Source organism: Dromiciops gliroides, chromosome 1 (assembly GCF_019393635.1).
Source record: "Dromiciops gliroides isolate mDroGli1 chromosome 1, mDroGli1.pri, whole genome shotgun sequence".
NCBI classification, from domain to species: Eukaryota; Metazoa; Chordata; class Mammalia; order Microbiotheria; family Microbiotheriidae; genus Dromiciops; species Dromiciops gliroides.
In genome coordinates, this window is record NC_057861.1 from 760,040,273 (window position 1) to 760,058,073 (window position 17,801).

The 17,801-nt window shown below is 54.8% G+C and overlaps 1 protein-coding gene across 1 annotated transcript in view; it reads right to left on the reverse strand.

Annotated features, from left to right (window-relative positions):
- DLEC1 (DLEC1 cilia and flagella associated protein) overlaps positions 1-7,372 on the reverse strand; it is a 70,082-nt gene extending 62,710 nt beyond the window's left edge. The window contains exons 1-5 of the mRNA XM_044001936.1: positions 7,342-7,372; positions 7,124-7,269; positions 5,595-5,735; positions 4,159-4,306; positions 2,081-2,191 (exon numbers count right to left, since the gene is read on the reverse strand). Coding sequence (XP_043857871.1) covers positions 2,081-2,191; positions 4,159-4,306; positions 5,595-5,735; positions 7,124-7,269; positions 7,342-7,372 — 577 coding nt within the window. The remainder of the gene's footprint in view (positions 1-2,080; positions 2,192-4,158; positions 4,307-5,594; positions 5,736-7,123; positions 7,270-7,341) is intronic.
- Between the last annotated feature and the right edge of the window lie 10,429 nt (positions 7,373-17,801).

A 17,801-nucleotide genomic window follows, 5' to 3' on the forward strand; every position in this document is an offset into this window, starting at 1 on the left:
ACTGAAGCAGACAATTTTCACTTTTGTTGCTGCTTCTTTGTTATTGTTCTTGTTTATTCTTTCTTGTGTTTTTTCCTTTAGTTCTGATGAATGTGGAAATATGTTTAACATGATAGTAATGTATAACCTATATCAGATTGCTTGCTGGCCTCAGGAGAGGGGGTGGGAAGGGAGGGCAGGAGAAAAATTTGGAACTCAAAAAATATCTTTACATGTAATTGTGAAAAATTAGAAATTTAAAATAAAAAAAAAGAACAAAGGATGTAAATAAAATTTTGCTTTATTAAAAATATACAGGTAAGGGGGCAGCTAAGTGGCGCAGTGGATAGAGCACTGGCCCTGGATTCAGGAGGACCTGAGTTCAAATCTGGCCTCAGACACTTGACACTTACTAGCTGTGTGACCCTGGGCAAGTCACTTAACCCTCATTGCCCCACACCAAATATATATATATAAAAACAGGTAAGTGAGCAGACTGGGTAACTGGTAGAGCCATTTCCTTTCCGGGTTCAGCACGTCATGTCGCCTCTGAGAAGCAGAGGCTGGAGGGGACCTCATTCCCTGCCTGGGGGGCCCGCGCCATGGTGCCGATGGACAAGGAGCACTCTTAAGGCTGGAAGACTCTGCAGCCCTTTCCTCTCTCCCTCCCCCCAAACATCACACTGCCAGCAAAGGACCAGGAATGGACGGATGCTGCTCAACAGCCGCAGTGAGGCATGAGATGCTGGGCCTGCTCTTCTCAGAGGAGGGACTCTGGCAGTGGGGCGCTGATCCATACAATTCCCAGCTTTGTCTCACCATCCTCTGAGATGAGACTGGGCTTCTGGGTCATCCCAGAGCACAAGGGGAGACCTGCTTCAGGGACTAAAACCTTCTAGAGGGTCTCAGTGGGCCTGGGCTGCAAGGCCCTGGGGAGTGAACATGCCTCAGGCAGGCTCAGAGAGGCCCAAGCGGCTCCTATGTGGGCACCTATTGGCCACGACTAGCTCCATATGGAGCCCTCTGGGGGGGCCCAGGGAGTAGGGCCCATCTTTGGCCCGGAGCCATAGACCCCAACTCGGCGGTAGTGGCGTGAGCCCCTGAAAGCAGTGGGCTCCTGTCTCGGCTGCGGGTTGTTTAGTAGGTGCCAGGCCACTCTCACGTCTCCGGGGCAGGGCAGAGCTCCAAAGATCCTGGGGATTCCCTCCTGTCTTGTGAGAGGCAGGGCCTCAGCCTGGACGCCACACTGCCCCCCAGAACTTCCCGCTGACCATACAAAGATTTAACGCAAACCACAAAGCAGAAACTTCTGGAGGTTCAAGTACACGTGGGGGATTATGGGCCAGCCAGAAAAAAAGGTCTTCCTGCCACGTAGTCCTGTACTCCCGAGAGAGAACCAAGAAAGGGAGAAGGAAGAGAGCAGTGGGGGCCACAGGGAGGGGGAAACCCGAGAGGGCCCTGTGGCCCCCCTCGGGGTTAAGGTCACAAGGTTCCTCAGCCAGACCCTGTTTCTAGGTGCCTGGGGTGGGGGAAGACTCCAGGGAAGAGGACTCCCCAACCCCAAATGCTGGGCCAGCATCAAGTGAAAAGGGGACCCTCATCTGCCGGGACACCGTTGACTGCCACTGACGTGGGCAAAGTAGGCCCTTGTGATCTGCCCTGGCCCCGCCGTCTCTGGTGGGATCCCTACGTGTGCCCACCCTGCTGCAGGTCACGTGCTATGCCCTCGTCCTTGCCTAAGCACCCCTGCTTTACCCTCTATCCCCAAAGCCCTGGCCTCATCTAAGACAAGCACTCAGTGACCAGGGGGAGGGTCAAAGTACTGCAAGCCTCCGGCTAAAGAGGGATCTCCTCCGAGAAGGGATCAGACGAAGGGCTCCGTCAGCAAGAGCTGGCCACGGCCTCCTGACCAGCCGTACGGGCTGCCTGGACTGCCCCGGGCCCAGCGGGGCCCAGCTCGCCGACCCCTGGTGAGCACCCGGCCCAGGAGGAACCTCTCTGAAAGGCAGGACTAGGGACAAATGCAGCGAGGAAGGACGCGCCTGAGGCGGGCTGCCGGCTGCGCACCCAGAAGACTGCTCAGAGACGAGAGAACGATTACCTTTAGGCGCTCGGGAAATGGGCGCAGGATCCCGGAGGTAGTCGCTGGGACAGATCAAATTGTTCTTCTTCAGCAGGCCGTTATCCACGCACCATCTGAAGGTGGACTTCACTGCATAGAAGGAATGTGGACGGACATGCCGGCCTCAGGCTCTCCCTGGCCAGGCAGATGCCCATTTCCACTGACGGCCATGGAATTCATTAAGAAGTCCAGATTCGCTGATGCTGAATGAGGGCCTCACGCGGCTCTTCCTCCAGGGGCCCCGCCAGCTCCCTCCTCCCAGATTCGCCCCGCCTGGAAGGGAATGCTCTCCTTCCCAGGGTGCCAACGTTCTCTGCCTATCCTGTCAGGGTCTTGTTTGTAGTCATTTGCCCGAGCCCAGATGGTCTCTGGCCTTCCCTCGTGCCCCTAGGGCTTACATATGTCTGGCATCTAGTAGGTGCTTCATCAGGGCTGACTGACTGCTAGGTCAGTCCTAGGGGAGAGAGGCAGAACAAGGAGACAGCTGGCCCTCCCCTCTCAAAGCTTGCAGACTGGCTGGGGGACGAATGAATTACCATCTAGCCCCAGGTTGTGTGATATTGGTGAGAGACGAGGAGGGTAGGATCAGGTTGGCCCAGGGTGGGAGGGGGACAAGAAAGCCTTTGGGGGGGGGCGGCACCCAGTTGGGCCTGGTAAGACGCTCAGGCTCTGGACAGGAAGGAGGGCATGTCAGGCAGGTGCGGACCACAGGCACGACTGGACAGGGCAGAGGCTGCTTATATACTAATAAGGAGGAGGGGGAAGCCAGCTGGGGAGGCTTCTGAGGAACGTGGCCTTCAACTATAGACAGACCCCTAGCAATTGTGCAAAGAAAAGAAGCCCTCTCCCTGGGGACTCCATCTGGCTCCTTCCTGGATCCACTCCCGCAGCCCCCCTGGATGGGCACCGTCCTTCTGAGGCCCGGTAATGGCGGCCAAGCCCCTTCAAGGTCTTCCCTACTCCAGACCCTCCTATATGCCCATCATCTTCCTGACCCCAGCCCTCCCCTCAGAAAGGCGTCATGACTCTCCTCTGCCTATGAGCCCCAGCCAGGGTCCTCAGATGACCCTCGATCTTCCCTGGAGGTGAAGGGGCTGGTAAGGGCTAAAGGGGGCTGAGGACTTGACCTAGAGGGTATCTGGGGGAAGCCAAGAAAGGCCAGGCCGGGCCAGGGGGAGGCGAGGAAGTGTCCTCTGGCCAAGCACAAAAGGGAAGCGGCAGCTGAATAAGGAGACGGGGGCTGGACCAGGGGACCCAGTGGGGATATTTAGAAAGGCTGGATGCCCACACTCCAGCAGTGTGGCCCCAGACCTCAGCAGTAGCAGGCCGGCAGCTCTCCAAGATTCTGCCTCTGGCCTAGCACAACACAGGGTCTATACGGGGCAATATTGTTTATCCAGACCTGTGCCAGTCTACCCCAAATTGGGACGACCAGGCCCAAGGGCCAGAGGGTGTCTGACGGACCAAGAAAGTGCTAATAGGCTAGCAGGATGGGCTAAATGTCACTAATCAGATTCAACACGGACACTCTCATATGCTTGGATTCAACATTTACATGACACCTCCTGTGTGCCGGGTACCATGCTAAGCGAGCACCCTGGGACCCCATTCCACAGAGAAGGAATCTGAGGCACACAGAGGTGAAGGGACTGGCCTAGGGTCACACAGCTGCCAAGTGTCTGAGGCTGGATTTGAACTCAAATCTTCCTGACTCCAGGCTCAAGGCTTTCCCCTGTACCACCTAGCTGCCCCAAGTATTAAGTCAGCTGTACAAGTATAACATGGGGGACCCACAGTGTGGACAGGAGCCCACAGACACAGAGGCCTCAGACCCAATGAGGCCAGTTCCCACTTCCTCTCCTTGCCCCGGCCCCATCATGGCAAGGGTGGTGGTGACACCACTGGCAGACTGGGTGTGTCCAGAGGAGGCCAACTGAGACGGTGAGGGGCCCCGAGGCCATGACCCTCAGCAACAGCGTGAGCTGGCCTGTCCAAAGTGGCTGGGGCTCAGCCAGCCCCCACTGGAGCTCCGGACAAGAGCGGAGCAGAGTCCATACCTGGAGGCAAATGGACGATCCCAAATCCCTGGGCCTTGATGTTGTTTAGAATCCGTTCTTCCTCTGCTGTGGCCCGAGCCCGGGCCTGGATGATGTGCCTCTCCACCACATCTGTGTCTGCTAACTTCTGGGCGTATTCATCTCGAAGCTGGCACAAGAGCAAGGGGAGGGACAGAGACACTGTGACGCTGACATCACGTCCTCCCAGACTCAGCCCCATGGCTTTCCGGGAAGGACAGAACCACCTACCTGCTGGGAGAGACCACCCAGGCCATCCTGTCCAAGGAGCCCAGGCATGGCCTATCAAGATTGCCCAGGCTGGTCCGGTGTGCCCCCGGACAAGCAGCCTTCCCCAATATCCCCAACCAGGAGAACCATCCCCCGAAGATCTACCAAGGAGCCAACAGCCATTCCTTCCCAGGGCAGACGCTCTCCTTTGGGAGAGCTCTGAGGATGACAAGTTCCCCCCCCCCCCCCCCCCCCCCCGCCAAATCCCCAGCTCAGTCCTCTGGAGCGTCAGACTCAAGGACACGGGGCCACTTAACTGCACATGGAGGGACTTAGAAAACCACAGATTAACATCATCTGTGTGCTACAGTATCTTTACTTGTCAGGTATTTCCCAGGGGCATTTAATGTGGTGTGCTTTGGGCCAAGAGGCTCATGGGCCTGACACCACTGGTCCCACCCACTGCCATGTCCAAGGCTTCTCTGCTGGAGACAGCCATCCCTTCAGCCCTCCAGGGGCCTTCCTCCTCTTCTCTAGCTTATCAACAAGCAGAACCGAAGGGGGGGATCTCCAGGTGTTCTCTCCCTGTACAAGTGTTAACCAGGCTAAGACAGCTCCCGCCTGCTGTGCCCAACAGCCCCCTCCCAGACCTCTTCCCGACAAACTGCTGTTCAACAATTCAGCCACTTCTATGAGCGGGTCCCTATGGGCTCTGAGCCTTCTCTCAGGCCACCCCCAGGCCTGGAAGGCTCTTCCTCCTCTGCTCTGACCACCGACCTGCTCAGCTTCCAGAAGGGCAAATCCTAGAGGACGCTCCCACCACCTCTCCTCATTCCAGGGCCTTCCCTTGTTAACAATCCCTTACTCATCTCGGCCAGAGCTTGGCTTGGCACCCGTCTGTTTGCCTGTCCTCCCTCCCCTTAGACTGAGAGCTGCCTGAGGGCAGGGACTGTCTTTTGTACCCCCAGCCCTTAGCACAGGCCAGGCACACAGCAGGAGCCTAATTAATGTTTCCTGATCGAGTGATTGAGAACTGGGGGGGGGGGCGGCACAGAAGTCATGATGAAAAGGGTGGCTCTTGCGGGGGTTGAAGCTCAGGTTCCAGATGTCCCTCCAGCCCGGGCTGGCTGCTTGTTCTACTCCAAAGGGAACTTAAAGAAAACTCCTCTCCTGTGGCTGTGCTCCCCCAGACGAGATGCTCCCTTTACCTTCTGCAGCTCGTCCACAAACTTCTCATGCTGGATGTTTTCGCCACCCCGGGATTTAATGAGGTTCATCCCGATGTCTTCTCCAATCACATCCAGAGTGTACAGATTCTTGAAGAGGTTTGTCAGCAAGTGTGAAATGTCCTGTGTAGGGCAGAGCGGCCGGCTCAGGGAGGACCCTGCCCAGGCTGAGGGCGGAGTCCCTCTGCCCACTGGGGAAGGGGAGTCCTCTAGAACCCTCCCCGCCCCCCCCCCTTTCTGATAGACCTCTGCATGCTTCACATCGCAGGGAGGGTACAGCTGGGGGAGGGAGGGAGGGAGAGAAGGGGAGGGGAGCGGGCTCCTGGGCACTCGAAATGGACCAAGGAGGGAGTGGCAATGAATGAGCAATGAGTGGAGGAGTGGGGGAATGAATTAATGAAGGGAGGAGGAAGGAGTGAATGAATAAATGGAAGTAAATGAACTGATGAATGAATATATAGAACAAGGGAGTGAGTGGATGGAATGGAGCAAACAAGCAGACAGGCAGGGCAGACAAAGGGAGGAAGGGAGGATGCAGGAGGAAAGGAGGGAGGGAGGGAGAAAAGGAAGGAAGGGAGGGAGGAGGGAGGGAAAGAGGAAAGGGAGCGAGGTGTGAGGAGGAATGATGAAGGAAGGAAGGAAGGAAGGAAGGGAAGGGGGCGGGAGGGAGGGGGGAGGAAGGGAGGGAGGAGGGAGGGAAAGAGGAAAGGGAGCGAGGTGTGAGGAGGAACGATGAAGGAAGGAAGGAAGGAAGGAAGGGAAGGGGCGGGAGGGAGGGGGGAGGAAAAGAGGAAAGGGAGCGAGGTGTGAGGAGGAACGATGAAGGAAGGAAGGAAGGAAGGAAGGGAAGGGGCGGGAGGGAGGGGGGAGGAAAAGAGGAAAGGGAGCGAGGTGTGAGGAGGGACGATGAAGGAAGGAAGGAAGGAAGGAAGGAAGGAAGGAAGGAAGGAAGGAAGGAAGGAAGGAAGGAAGGAAGGAAGGGAAGGGGGCGGGAGGGGGGGGGGAGGGAAAGAGGAAAGGGAGCGAGGTGTGAGGAGGGGACGATGAAGGAGGAAGGAAGGAAGGAAGGAAGGAAGGAAGGAAGGAAGGAAGGGAAGGGGGCGGGAGGGAGGGAGGAGGAAGGGAGGGAGGAGGGAGGGAAAGAGGAAAGGGAGCGAGGTGTGAGGAGGAACGATGAAGAAGGAAGGAAGGAAGGAAGGAAGGAAGGAAGGAAGGAAGAAGGAAGGAAGGAAGGGAAGGGGGCGGGAGGGAGGGAGGAGGGAGGGAAAGAGGGAAAGGGAGCGAGGTGTGAGGAGGAACGATGAAGGAAGGAAGGAAGGAAGGAAGGAAGGAAGGAAGGAAGGAAGGAAGGAAGGAAGGAAGGAAGGAAGGAAGGAAGGAAGGAAGAAGGAAGGAAGGAAGGAAGGAAGGAAGGAAGGAAGGAAGGAAGGAAGGAAGAAGGAAGGGAAGGGGGCGGGAGGGGAGGGAGGGAGGAGGGAGGGAGACGGGCCGCTCGGGGCGCAGCGCCCCACCTGGCTCTGCAGGACGTGGGCCGCAGCCGCAGGCAGCGGGGGCTCCGGCGCCGGCTCCGGGGGATTCCTCGCAGCTGCCTGCCGCCCCGGGGCTGACTCAGGTTGCTGCCGGCCCCGGGGGAGCTCAGCTCGCCCTCGGGTTCCGGCTCAGGCTCTCAGCTCCCCCTCGGGGCTCCCCCTCGGGGGCCCGGCTCCGGGCCTGGGTCCGGCATAGTCACCGCCACCCAGCGCCTCCCCCGGGGGCTCCATGAAGCTCTGCGCCTCCGGGAGCGTCAGGGGCACCGAGGGACGCCCGGCTCAGGGTCTCCATGGCGACAACGACGCTCCGAGGCTGCTTCCGGCTCCGCCCCTTTCCACAGCCGGCTTTCTAGCCCCGCCCTCTTCTTTCAGTCCGCTCCCCGCCCAGCTCCTTCCCTCCGCCGGCCCTCTTCCTCCTGACTGCTGCCTCCCAGAGCCGCGCCTCCACTTGGCCGCGCCCCGCCCCACTTCCGGCTTCTCCTGCCCTCCCTCTTGGCCGCGCCCCGCCCACTTCCGGCCCTGCTCCTTCCTCTCTCCTCAGGCCTCTGCCCCGCCCCGCTTCCGGTCCCGCCTTTTCCTCTCCGCCTACTCGGACCAAGCTTCAGACCCAGCAGCTTCCCTCCACCAGTTCACGGCTCCTCCTTCTCGCCGGCTCGTCGCGACCCGCCTCCTCCCTCAACCAACCCTGCTTTCCTCCCTCCCCAGCCTAGCTTCTGGCCCCGCCCCCTGAGGATCCTTTCCCTTTTCTGCCTTGGCCGCCTCTTCCTCCCCCTTGCCCCCGCCTCTCCTTCCTGCTGCACGTGACGCCGGGGACGGCCTTCCGCAGCTGGCCACCAGATGGCGCCATGGTCCGAGGACGCTGGGGTGGGCCTAGGAGCAGGCGCGGGCTCTTACTTTGAACCGCATCCCCCGGGGAGCTTAGAGAAGGCTCCTTAGAGACCGCTAGGAGGCGCCAAAGTCCACAGAGCGCTGGACCTGGAGTCAGGAAGACCTGAGTTCAAATCCAGCCTCAGAAGCTCTCCGTGTGACGCCGAGCACGTCACTTCTCTGCTGCTTGCTTCAGTTTCCTCAACTATAAAAAGGGAGTAATCACAATCCCTACCTCCCAGGGTGGTTGTAAAAATAAAAGGAGATAACATTTGCAAAGCACTTAGCCCAGTGCCTTGCAAACAGTAGGAGCTGTATAAAGGCTTACTCCTTTCTCCTTCCAAACTCAACGTAAATCCCACTGCCTTCAGGAGTTCTTTCTGGACCATCAGGCTTCAGGAGGATTCCTTCTGAGACTCCTATATACTCCGGGTCTCCCTGTTTGCATGACAGTCAGCCAACATTTATTAATCGCCTACTGTATGCCTGGTACTATACCAAGTAAAATCAGTGCCTTCCCCAGGGGGCTCCCATTCTAATGGGGGAGACCATGGGTAAACAGCCTTGTCCATACAGGATAAATGGTCCGTCATCTCGTGGGAAGGCCTCCTGCCAGAGAACCTGGAGAATTGCTGGCATGGAATTCTCTAGCTAGTGGCAAGGCTCAGAGAGGCCTGTCCTGTTATAGGGAGAAGCTAGGAGGCCATGCCCCAGGACCCCAGGAGTGTATGGACCACCCCCCACTCCCCACTGTCTCTGCCTGTGTACAAACAGAGGCCCCTAGAAGCCCAAGTGAGAGTCTGCCTTAAGGGCCAGGGCCTGGTCCTCTCAAAGTGCCAGCAGAGAGCCAGACCTTTGCCCAATGAGTCCTTTGAAGGGCCTTCCCTTGGGCCTCCTGGTTCCTTTAAGTCTCTGACCCACCCCACTCCAGAGGACGAAGAAAGGGGTAGCTGCCAATCCCTTATCTGGGGAGTTCCAGGCATCTTGTTCTCAGCATGGACAATAGGTGTCCTGGATAGTAAAGGCAGGTTTGGGGGAGGGGGTGGATTGGGTCATCTTTTGGGTCCCTTCAGGCTGTGAAACCTGGAGTGAGCTCAGACCCATACAGGCAAGGGCAGTAGGCCTGAGCTTGGGTGACTCCTCTGTGGTCTGGGACCCTGCAGTGACTGCGGGAGTCCCTAAGGAAGGCGCAAGGCCGGCTCAGGCCTGCCCTGCCCCCATCACCCTCTCTGCTGGGAACATCAGACCTGGCCTGCCCTGGCCTGCGTGACAGAGGGTCCCCTGACTTCTAGCTCCGACCACTGTTTTAGGAGGGCACCCTGCCTACCTGCCAGGGGGCCTAGGGGGCTTGGACACACATGCTGTCTCCTTCCCTGTGTGCCTGTGCATGCATGTGTGTGTGTGTGCACGAGTGCATGCGTGTGCATTGTGGGTGTGAATCTCAGACCCCACTGTCAGACACCACGCCTGGGGGCTCTTCCCCCTCCCCCTGCAGCCTCCATTCTGTGCTTCTGTGGACAGCCAGGCGCCTGACTTTGCTGTCCCTGGGCCTCCTGGGAGCCGGTGGGAGGGGAAGGGTCCATTCCTCCAGGCCCCAGGTCCCCCTGCTGTACTGTGTCTGTCTCCCCACCCAGCCCTCGGCCCCTCCTCCAAGGCAATGTGGCAAGGAGGGGAAGAGGCCAGGGCTCTGGGGTAGGAGGTCCGGGCTGGATCCCAGTGGTGCCACTGTGGGAGGCAGATGAGCCTGTTCTGCCTCTGAACCACAGCTGCCAACGTGTGCACGAAAAGACTCACAGGCTGGAGGGGACAAGGCTCAGTAGTGTTGCAGCAGCGAGCGGCAGGGAGCCGGCCTCCGTGCTTCCCTCTGCCTTCTCTGCCTCTGCCTTCTCTGCCTCCATCATCTCTGTCTCCCAGGAGACAGGACCAGGAGCTGAAAAGAGCAGGTCGAGTGTCCCACTGTGGAGCGGATGCCTCAGCAGGCAGAGTTCCACTCGTCAGAGCTCTGCAAGCAGAGGCTGAGCCTGCTCAGGGACACACCTGGAGAATGGGATGCTCTGATCTTGGGACTGGATGCTCATCTTCCCAGGGGCACTAAGGGTCAGGGGTCAGGCAGCCCCCCCCCTTGGCCTCCTAGGGACGCAGGGGTGTGAGCTTGCTCATCCAAGAGAATCCATGATGGGAACAATTCTGGGCGGGGAGGGAGTGCCTCCTGCCCAACCCTGTCCACCCCACGTTTAGAAATCTTCTGCTTGGCTTGGTCCAAGAAGTCCTGATTATAGTCATTTACGTGACCACAAACCACACCTGCCCACTCCCCGGGCATCCAAACAGTGATTCTCCATTGCCTGCCCCCCCCCCCCCAGCCCAGCCCCATCTGATTCCACAGGATCAGAGTCTGCAAGCTAAGAGGAACCTGAGAGATCACTGTGGCCAAGCCTCTGGCTTTATAGAGAAGATGAGGAGGAGCTGGGGCCGAGCTGAGGTGGTTGGTGTGCCGGGCGTAAGGGGAAAGGCTGAGATCTAAACTGCAGGCCCAGGATTCTCTCCACTGCTCCAAGCTGCTGAGGGGGGAAGGGTCTGCTGAGCGGAATCCAATCAAGAGAGCACCTGCTCTGGGCCCAGCCTGCACAGGGACGGCCTGGGGGAGGGAGTGGTGAAGCCCTGTCTTGAAAAGGGTGGTCTTTCCTTGGCTAACAGCCCCCAAGGTGGTGTCCCTTTGGGCACAGACCACACTGGGGCCAAACTGTACCCAGAGCTAAAACAAGGTGGAAATAGAATCTGCAGCCTGCTCCCCACACCAGGACCAAGGGCTCTGGGGGCACCGTGGTGAGTAGAGCACCGGGTTCACATTCAGCCTCAGATACTTCCTCAGTGGGTGACCCTGGGCAAGTCTGCCTCAGTTTCTTCAACTGTATAATGGAGATCATGACAGCACGTACTTTGTGGGGTTGTCGTGGGCATCACATGAAATGTCTGTGAAGTCCTTGGCACAGTGCCTGGTGCATAGTAGATGCTTTATAAATGCTAGCTATGATCATTGCTGTCATTAGGCTCGTCTGAGGGGCAGAGAGCGTGCCCACAGCAGGGTCTTGGAGAAGACGCCCAATTACTCTGTCTGGAACCCCCAGGGTAAGGGATTGGCAGCTCCCCATTTCTAGGTGCTCTGAAGTGGGGTGGGATGGAGAGCAGAGGGAACTGGGAAGCCTGAGGGAAGGGCCTTCGAGGGACTCATCCAAAGATGCCTTTTGTGCTGCGGCTCCACTTGGGAAGAGACACAAAGGTCTGCAACGTCGAGCTGGAGAAGAAGGCAATGGGGTCGGCAGGACAGCTTCTTTTCTCAGGTGCTGCTGCCCTGGGAAAAAGGCCTAGAATGCCGGCCGACCCATGGCAGATTGAGAGACACGTGTGTGTGTGTGAACATATATATATATATATATATATATGAGGCTATGTGTGTGTGCATATACATACTATATATGATAATATATGTTTGTGTATACATACACATTATATATGAGGTTATATGTGTTTGTACATATACACATTATATATGAAGTCGTGTGTGTACACATGCACATTATATATGATGACATGTGTATACACATACACACCATGCGGCTATATGTGTATGTGCATATACACACTATATATGAGGTTGTATGTGTATGTACATATACACATTATATATGAGGCTATATGTGTGTATACATACACATTATATATAATGATATGTGTGTATATATACACACTATATGATGATAGATGTGTACATATACACATATGTGATATATATGTGTGTACATATACATACTATGTAGGCTATGTGTGTGTACATATACATACTATATGTAAGGCTATGTGTGTGTACATATACACATTATATATGAGGTTGTATGTGTATGTACATATACACATTATATATGATATATGTGCACATATACATATTATATATGAGGCTATATGTGTGTATACATTATATATAATTATACATTATATATAATGATATATGTGTACATATACACACAATATCTGGTGATATATATGTGTATACATATACATACTATATGTAAGGCTATGTGTGTGTACATATACACACTGTATGAGACTATATGTGTGTGTACATATACACACTATATAGGACACATGTGTATACATATATACATTATATAGGAGGCTATATATGTGTACATATACACACTATATATGATGATATATGTGTGCATATACACTATATATGATGTGTGTGTATATACACATTATATATGAGACTATAAATATATACATACACACGTGTGCATGTAGCTATATGTATATATGTATTTATTCACTGATTGAGGCTGCTGGTTTTGTGGCCTTGCTGGGGGTCTCTGAGGGTGGCACTCTGGGTCTGTCTCAGATCTAGCAGTCAATCAATAAGCTTTATTAAGCACTTACTATGTGCCGGGGTGGTTGGGGTGTTGAGGGAAGACAGACCTTTGCTGTGGGAGCTGTTCCTCCACCTTTGGTGTCCCCCTGCCACCCCGCTCTCACCTGGGGCTCCAAGAAGCTGGAGCACGCACAGCGGCAACAACCTGGCCAACCATTCCAACAGACAAACTAAGCCAGGTTGAGGGTAACCAATGGGCCCCAGAGTTAGCAGAAGGCTTCCCCCAGCTGAATGGGCAGATGGTACAACAGGACAGCAGACGCTTGGAACGCTCAGAGCTTGGGCAGACATAGAAGATGCCAAGGTCGCCCACTGCGTCCTGGCCATTCCAAATCGTCCTGACTTTGTCCTGCCACTGGACTGTGATGACTCTGGAGGAGAGAGTGAGGCCGACACTCTGCGCTGCTCTGCCTCGCTCCAATCCAATTCACGGCCAGTCAAGACGCCATCTGTGATGCCACTGGTCCTCTTAGGAATGAACACGGTGTGTCCAGCACAGTGCTGAGCCCTTCCCAGCTGGACTTGTCCTGTCTTTCCCATCTCCCTAGACCTTCTCACTGCCTCATTCTCTTCCATCCAAGGACCCCCGCGCAGCTGTCCCACTAACAAGACCCTCCATCTCTCTGCTCTGGGTACTTTCTCTGGCCACAGCTGAAATCCTGCCTCCCCTCCCCTTTCCTTCTTTCCTGTCTAGCCTGTATTTGGCATGTTTGTATCTATTCATTTCCTCTTTGTCCCTCCCATTAGACTGGGGAGCTCCATGAGCGCAGGGACTGTCTTTTGTCTCTTTTTGTATCCCCAGCACTTAGCCCAGTGCCTGACACATAGTAGGTGCTTAATAAATGTTAATTAATTGAATGGTTGGAGATAAAGAGAAAGGCAAAAGGGGCGAGGGAGGGAGAGACCCAGAATTGCTGCCCCTCCCCCACCCTACCCCCATCTACCTGGTGAGGCAAGCAGTGTTCTCTAAACAGACAGGGTGGGGGTGGGGGTGGAGGAGAGAGACAGAGACAGAGACAGAGACAGAGATTGATAACAGGCTGATAATATATGTTCAACCTATGATGGACAAGCAGAGATAAGCCCAGGAGACAAAAGTGAGCCAAGCTGGAAGGGTCCCAGCAGGAGCCTGTCTGCCCACCTTTCACAGAAGCATTCCTTTAATTCTTTACATGCCTTGTTGGTGGAGGGGTGTTTACGCCGGAGAGAGGGCCAGAGTTTAGAAACATCTTCCTCCAACCCCCAGTTCTGATCAAAGCTTTCAGGTAAAACCACCGTCTCCCTCAACAGATTGCCTCTCCTGGGTGAAAAGCAGATCTATCTTGTAGCTAAAAAGATGAGAGAGAGAGAGACAGAGACAGAGACAGAGACAGAGAGAGAGAGACAGACAGAGACAGGGAGAGAGACAGAGAGAGAGACAGAGAGACAGAGACAGAGACAGAGAGAGAGAGACAGACAGAGACAGAGAGAGACAGAGAGACAGAGACAGAGAGACAGAGACAGAGACAGACAGAGAGAGAGACAGAGACAGAGAGACAGAGACAGAGACAGAGAGAGAGACAGACAGAGAGAGAGAGAGACAGAGAGACAGAGACAGAGACAGAGAGAGAGAGACAGACAGAGACAGACAGAGACAGAGAGACAGAGACAGAGACAGAGACAGACAGAGAGAGAGAGACAGAGACAGAGACAGACAGAGACAGAGAGAGACAGAGAGACAGAGACAGAGACAGAGAGACAGAGACAGAGACAGACAGAGAGAGAGAGACAGAGACAGAGACAGAGACAGAGAGACAGAGAGAGAGACAGAGACAGAGACAGACAGAGAGACAGACAGAGACAGGGAGAGAGACAGAGAGAGACAGAGAGACAGAGACAGAGACAGAGAGACAGAGACAGAGACAGAGAAAGGGAGCGAAGGGGAGACAGACAGACAGACATGGAGGGAGGGGTGAGAGAGGGAGGGAAAGAGAGACAGAGAGTTAAATCCTAGAAAAATAGAACCCAGAATTTCTTTCCAAAATAATTCTAAGCAGATTTTAATAGAAAGTGGTCATTTAATAGAAATATGGTCATCATTGTTTAGCTTGAAGGGACCTCAGGAGCCATGAACCCAACCTCCTCGTTTTATTTTTGTGTTAATTTTTTTTCAATTGTTGAAAATTCTCCTTCTCCCCCTCCCACCCCACCTCCCTATACCCCATTGAGAAAGGAAGAAATAAAGAACAAGCAGAAGGAAAGGGAGGGAGGGAAGGAATGAAGAAAGAAAAGAACCCCCCCAATACAAACAAGGGGAGACAAGACGGGAGCCTCAGTTTGTGCCTCAGGCCATCACCTCTGGACCAGGAGTGGTGGGGGCAGGGGGAGGGCAGGCGGGGGGGCGGGGAGGCTAGGCCTCCCTGTGCACTCTCTGCAGTCCTGGCTGGCCTTTGCACTGATCAGTGACTAAGGCTCGCACCAATTGCTATCCTGGTTCTGCTCACTTCATTATGCATCGATTCATACAAGTTTCCCAGGTTTCTCTGAAATTGTCCCCCTCATTGCATCATTTGATCCTCAGAAAATCCCTGGGATGAAAATAATATCATTATTCCCATTTTACTGAGGCAAAGAGGGGAAGTGACTTGCCTAAGGTCACACACTAAGTAAATGTGTTGGTGGCTGTATTTGAACTCAGGTCTTCCTGATGCCAGACCCAGGGTTCTATTCAGTGGGCCACCTAACTGTCCACCTGGCTGATCTCATTGTGGTCTGATACAGATGTTTTATTTTGGGGAGCAGCAAAGTGGTACAGTAGATAGAAAGTCAGGCCTGGAGTCAGGGAGACCTGAGTTCAAATCCAGTCTCAGATACTTACTAACTGTGTGACTCTGGTTAAGTCTCTTAACTCTGTTTGCCTCAGTTTCCTCATCTGTCAAATGAGCAGGAAAAGGAAATGGCAAATTACTTCATTATCTTTGTCAAGAAAACCCCCAAATGATGAGTCAGACATGACTGAAATGATTGATTTATGTGCAGTCCCCTCATTTTACAGATGAGGGAACTGAGGTACAGGAAAGTGAAGTGACTTGTCCAGGGTCAGACAGGTCATACCTTACAGGGGAAGGACTTGAACCCAGGTTCTCTGCTCAACCATGAGTCTGAGCCCCTCCAGTCCTGAAATTCTGTGACTCTTCCCCTCCCCCTAAGACAACCTAGACTTCTGAGCTGGGCTTGGCAGGCCTGAAGGTTGGCATTCCCGGGTGGTGGCACAGCTCCCTCTGCTGCAGGAAGATGCTGCTGCCCTGCCATTCAGGGAGCAGCAATGATTCTCACCGTGTGGCCTGACGGGGGCAGGGCCATTCCCTAAACCAGAGTGGGACAGCCCCGCCCCCCACGCCCCCATAGGCTTGCGGCCTGACAAGAGCCTACCCGGATGTTCTCCAGACCAGGTGTGGCTTTGGGGGTGGGGGAGATGGGGGGAGACTTGTTCTGTAACCTTCCCTCCTTGCACCTCGTATGCCATGGGATTTGATTTGTAAAGTGCTTAGCAAGTGCCCGGCGCATAGTAGGCGCTCTATAAATGCTTATTCCTTCCCTTTTGACTGATCCTCCCAAATCCTCAGTCCCCTCTGCCTGGGGGGCGGGGCCAAAGCCTTCAGAGCCTCTATTTAATTTTTTCAATTGACAAGCATTTTCCTCCCTTCTATCGATCCTTAACTGGAAAAGAAGTCCTTGTAAGAGACGCCCCTGGTCAAGCCACACACATTTCCACACTGACCATATCGAACGGTTCTATCCGTCAGTTGTGTGCAGAGATGGGCACCCTGCTGCTGAGTCCATGCTCTGGGATCCTGGCTGGTCACTGCAGGAGAGTCCTTTTGGTTCTGCTCACTTCGTTCTGCCTCCGCTTTGTCGGCCGCCCCCTTCATAGGTTCCTGCAGCACAATAATGCTCCATGCTTTGGTCAGCCTTTCCTGCTTGCCTGCCCCATGGCCACACCTACTCTAAGTACCTGTGACCATGGGCTCTTTCCTTACTTTCCTTTGGTGAGTTCTCAGGCATAGGCTGGGAGTGATATCAAAGGCATGCCCAGTTTTATGTCTGCGTGGGTGCCCGTCTTGCTTGCAGCCATCTTGGACCCTCGGAATCCTCATCGTGGTCCAGGATCCAAGGCCCACCACCCTTCTCCTGTGCTTCAGAGCTAGAGGGGAGCCTTGGAAGTCACGCTGGCAGGGCCCTGAGAGGTTGTCTTGTCCGGCCCTCTCCTTGGACAAATGGTCAAAATGGAGGCCCAGTGAGGGGAACCTCCCGGAGGCCGCACCAGGGGTCGGTGCCAAGGGCAAGCTCTGATCTGGATTCCAAGGGCAGCAGCCTCTGTGCTTGTCCTGCTTGGAGAAGGCCAGTGTCCCCATCCTGAGAGCACAGACAGGCCTGGGGAAGAAGGAGGGCTGTCCAGGAAGCAGCCAGAGCTGACCTTGAGATCCAGCCTCCCTCACAGAGCCTTGGTGGGGAGGAGTGCTGGCCTTGGAATCAAGTGAGAGCTACTGGTCAAGCTCTGGGGAAGTCATTGTACTTCTCAGTGCCTCAGTTTCCTTGTTTGAAAAATGAGGATAATAAAACCAGCAACCTAAGCCCACAAGCTGCAGAGGTGCCAACCTGCATTGATGGAGGGTGTTTTCTCACCTGGGAGTTCCATACCCCAATGTAATTCTGTGCTTGGTCCCCTATCCCTCTTCCTAACACTTACTTCATGGGGTGGATGTGAGATCAGATGAGATCATGGAAGTTCACAAGCCTCCCTCCAAATGCTACAAAAATGACAGATCATTTCTGGTTGTTGCCACTCGGTTCTGCGGGCCTTGGACCTCAGGTGACTCAGAAGCCAGGCTAGGCTCTGGGGCTCTCCCTCTCCCCACCCCAGGGGATGTACAGGGATAAGCAGGGAGAGACATTGAGGAGAACCCACTGGCCTCCCCTCTTCCTCCCCAAGAGCATCAATGGGGCTGTTCTCCAATCAACTCCAGCCAGCAGCGTGCTGCTTTGGTGTGTGAGAATGAATGGAATGGAGATACAAATAGATGGGCAGGAAGGAATTCAACAGCAGAGGGTGGCGAGGGCAGGGGACAGCCTGCATTAAGGCAGAGCAATTCTAGGGAGGAGGAGGAGTCTGATTTGGTAGAAATAGAGAGTGGGTGATGTGGGTGGCAAGGAGTAGAGGAGAGAAGTCGGGAGGGGTGCTTGTTCCCAGATGATCAGGCAGATGTGGTCTAGCTTGGCTTGGGGAGCCGCAGAATGAGGACCATGCCAGCTCTAAGCAGGAAGAGCCCAGAGTCCCAAGCCTAAGGGGGAGCTGGAAAGGGTCTGGCATCCACCTAGCCCAGGGAC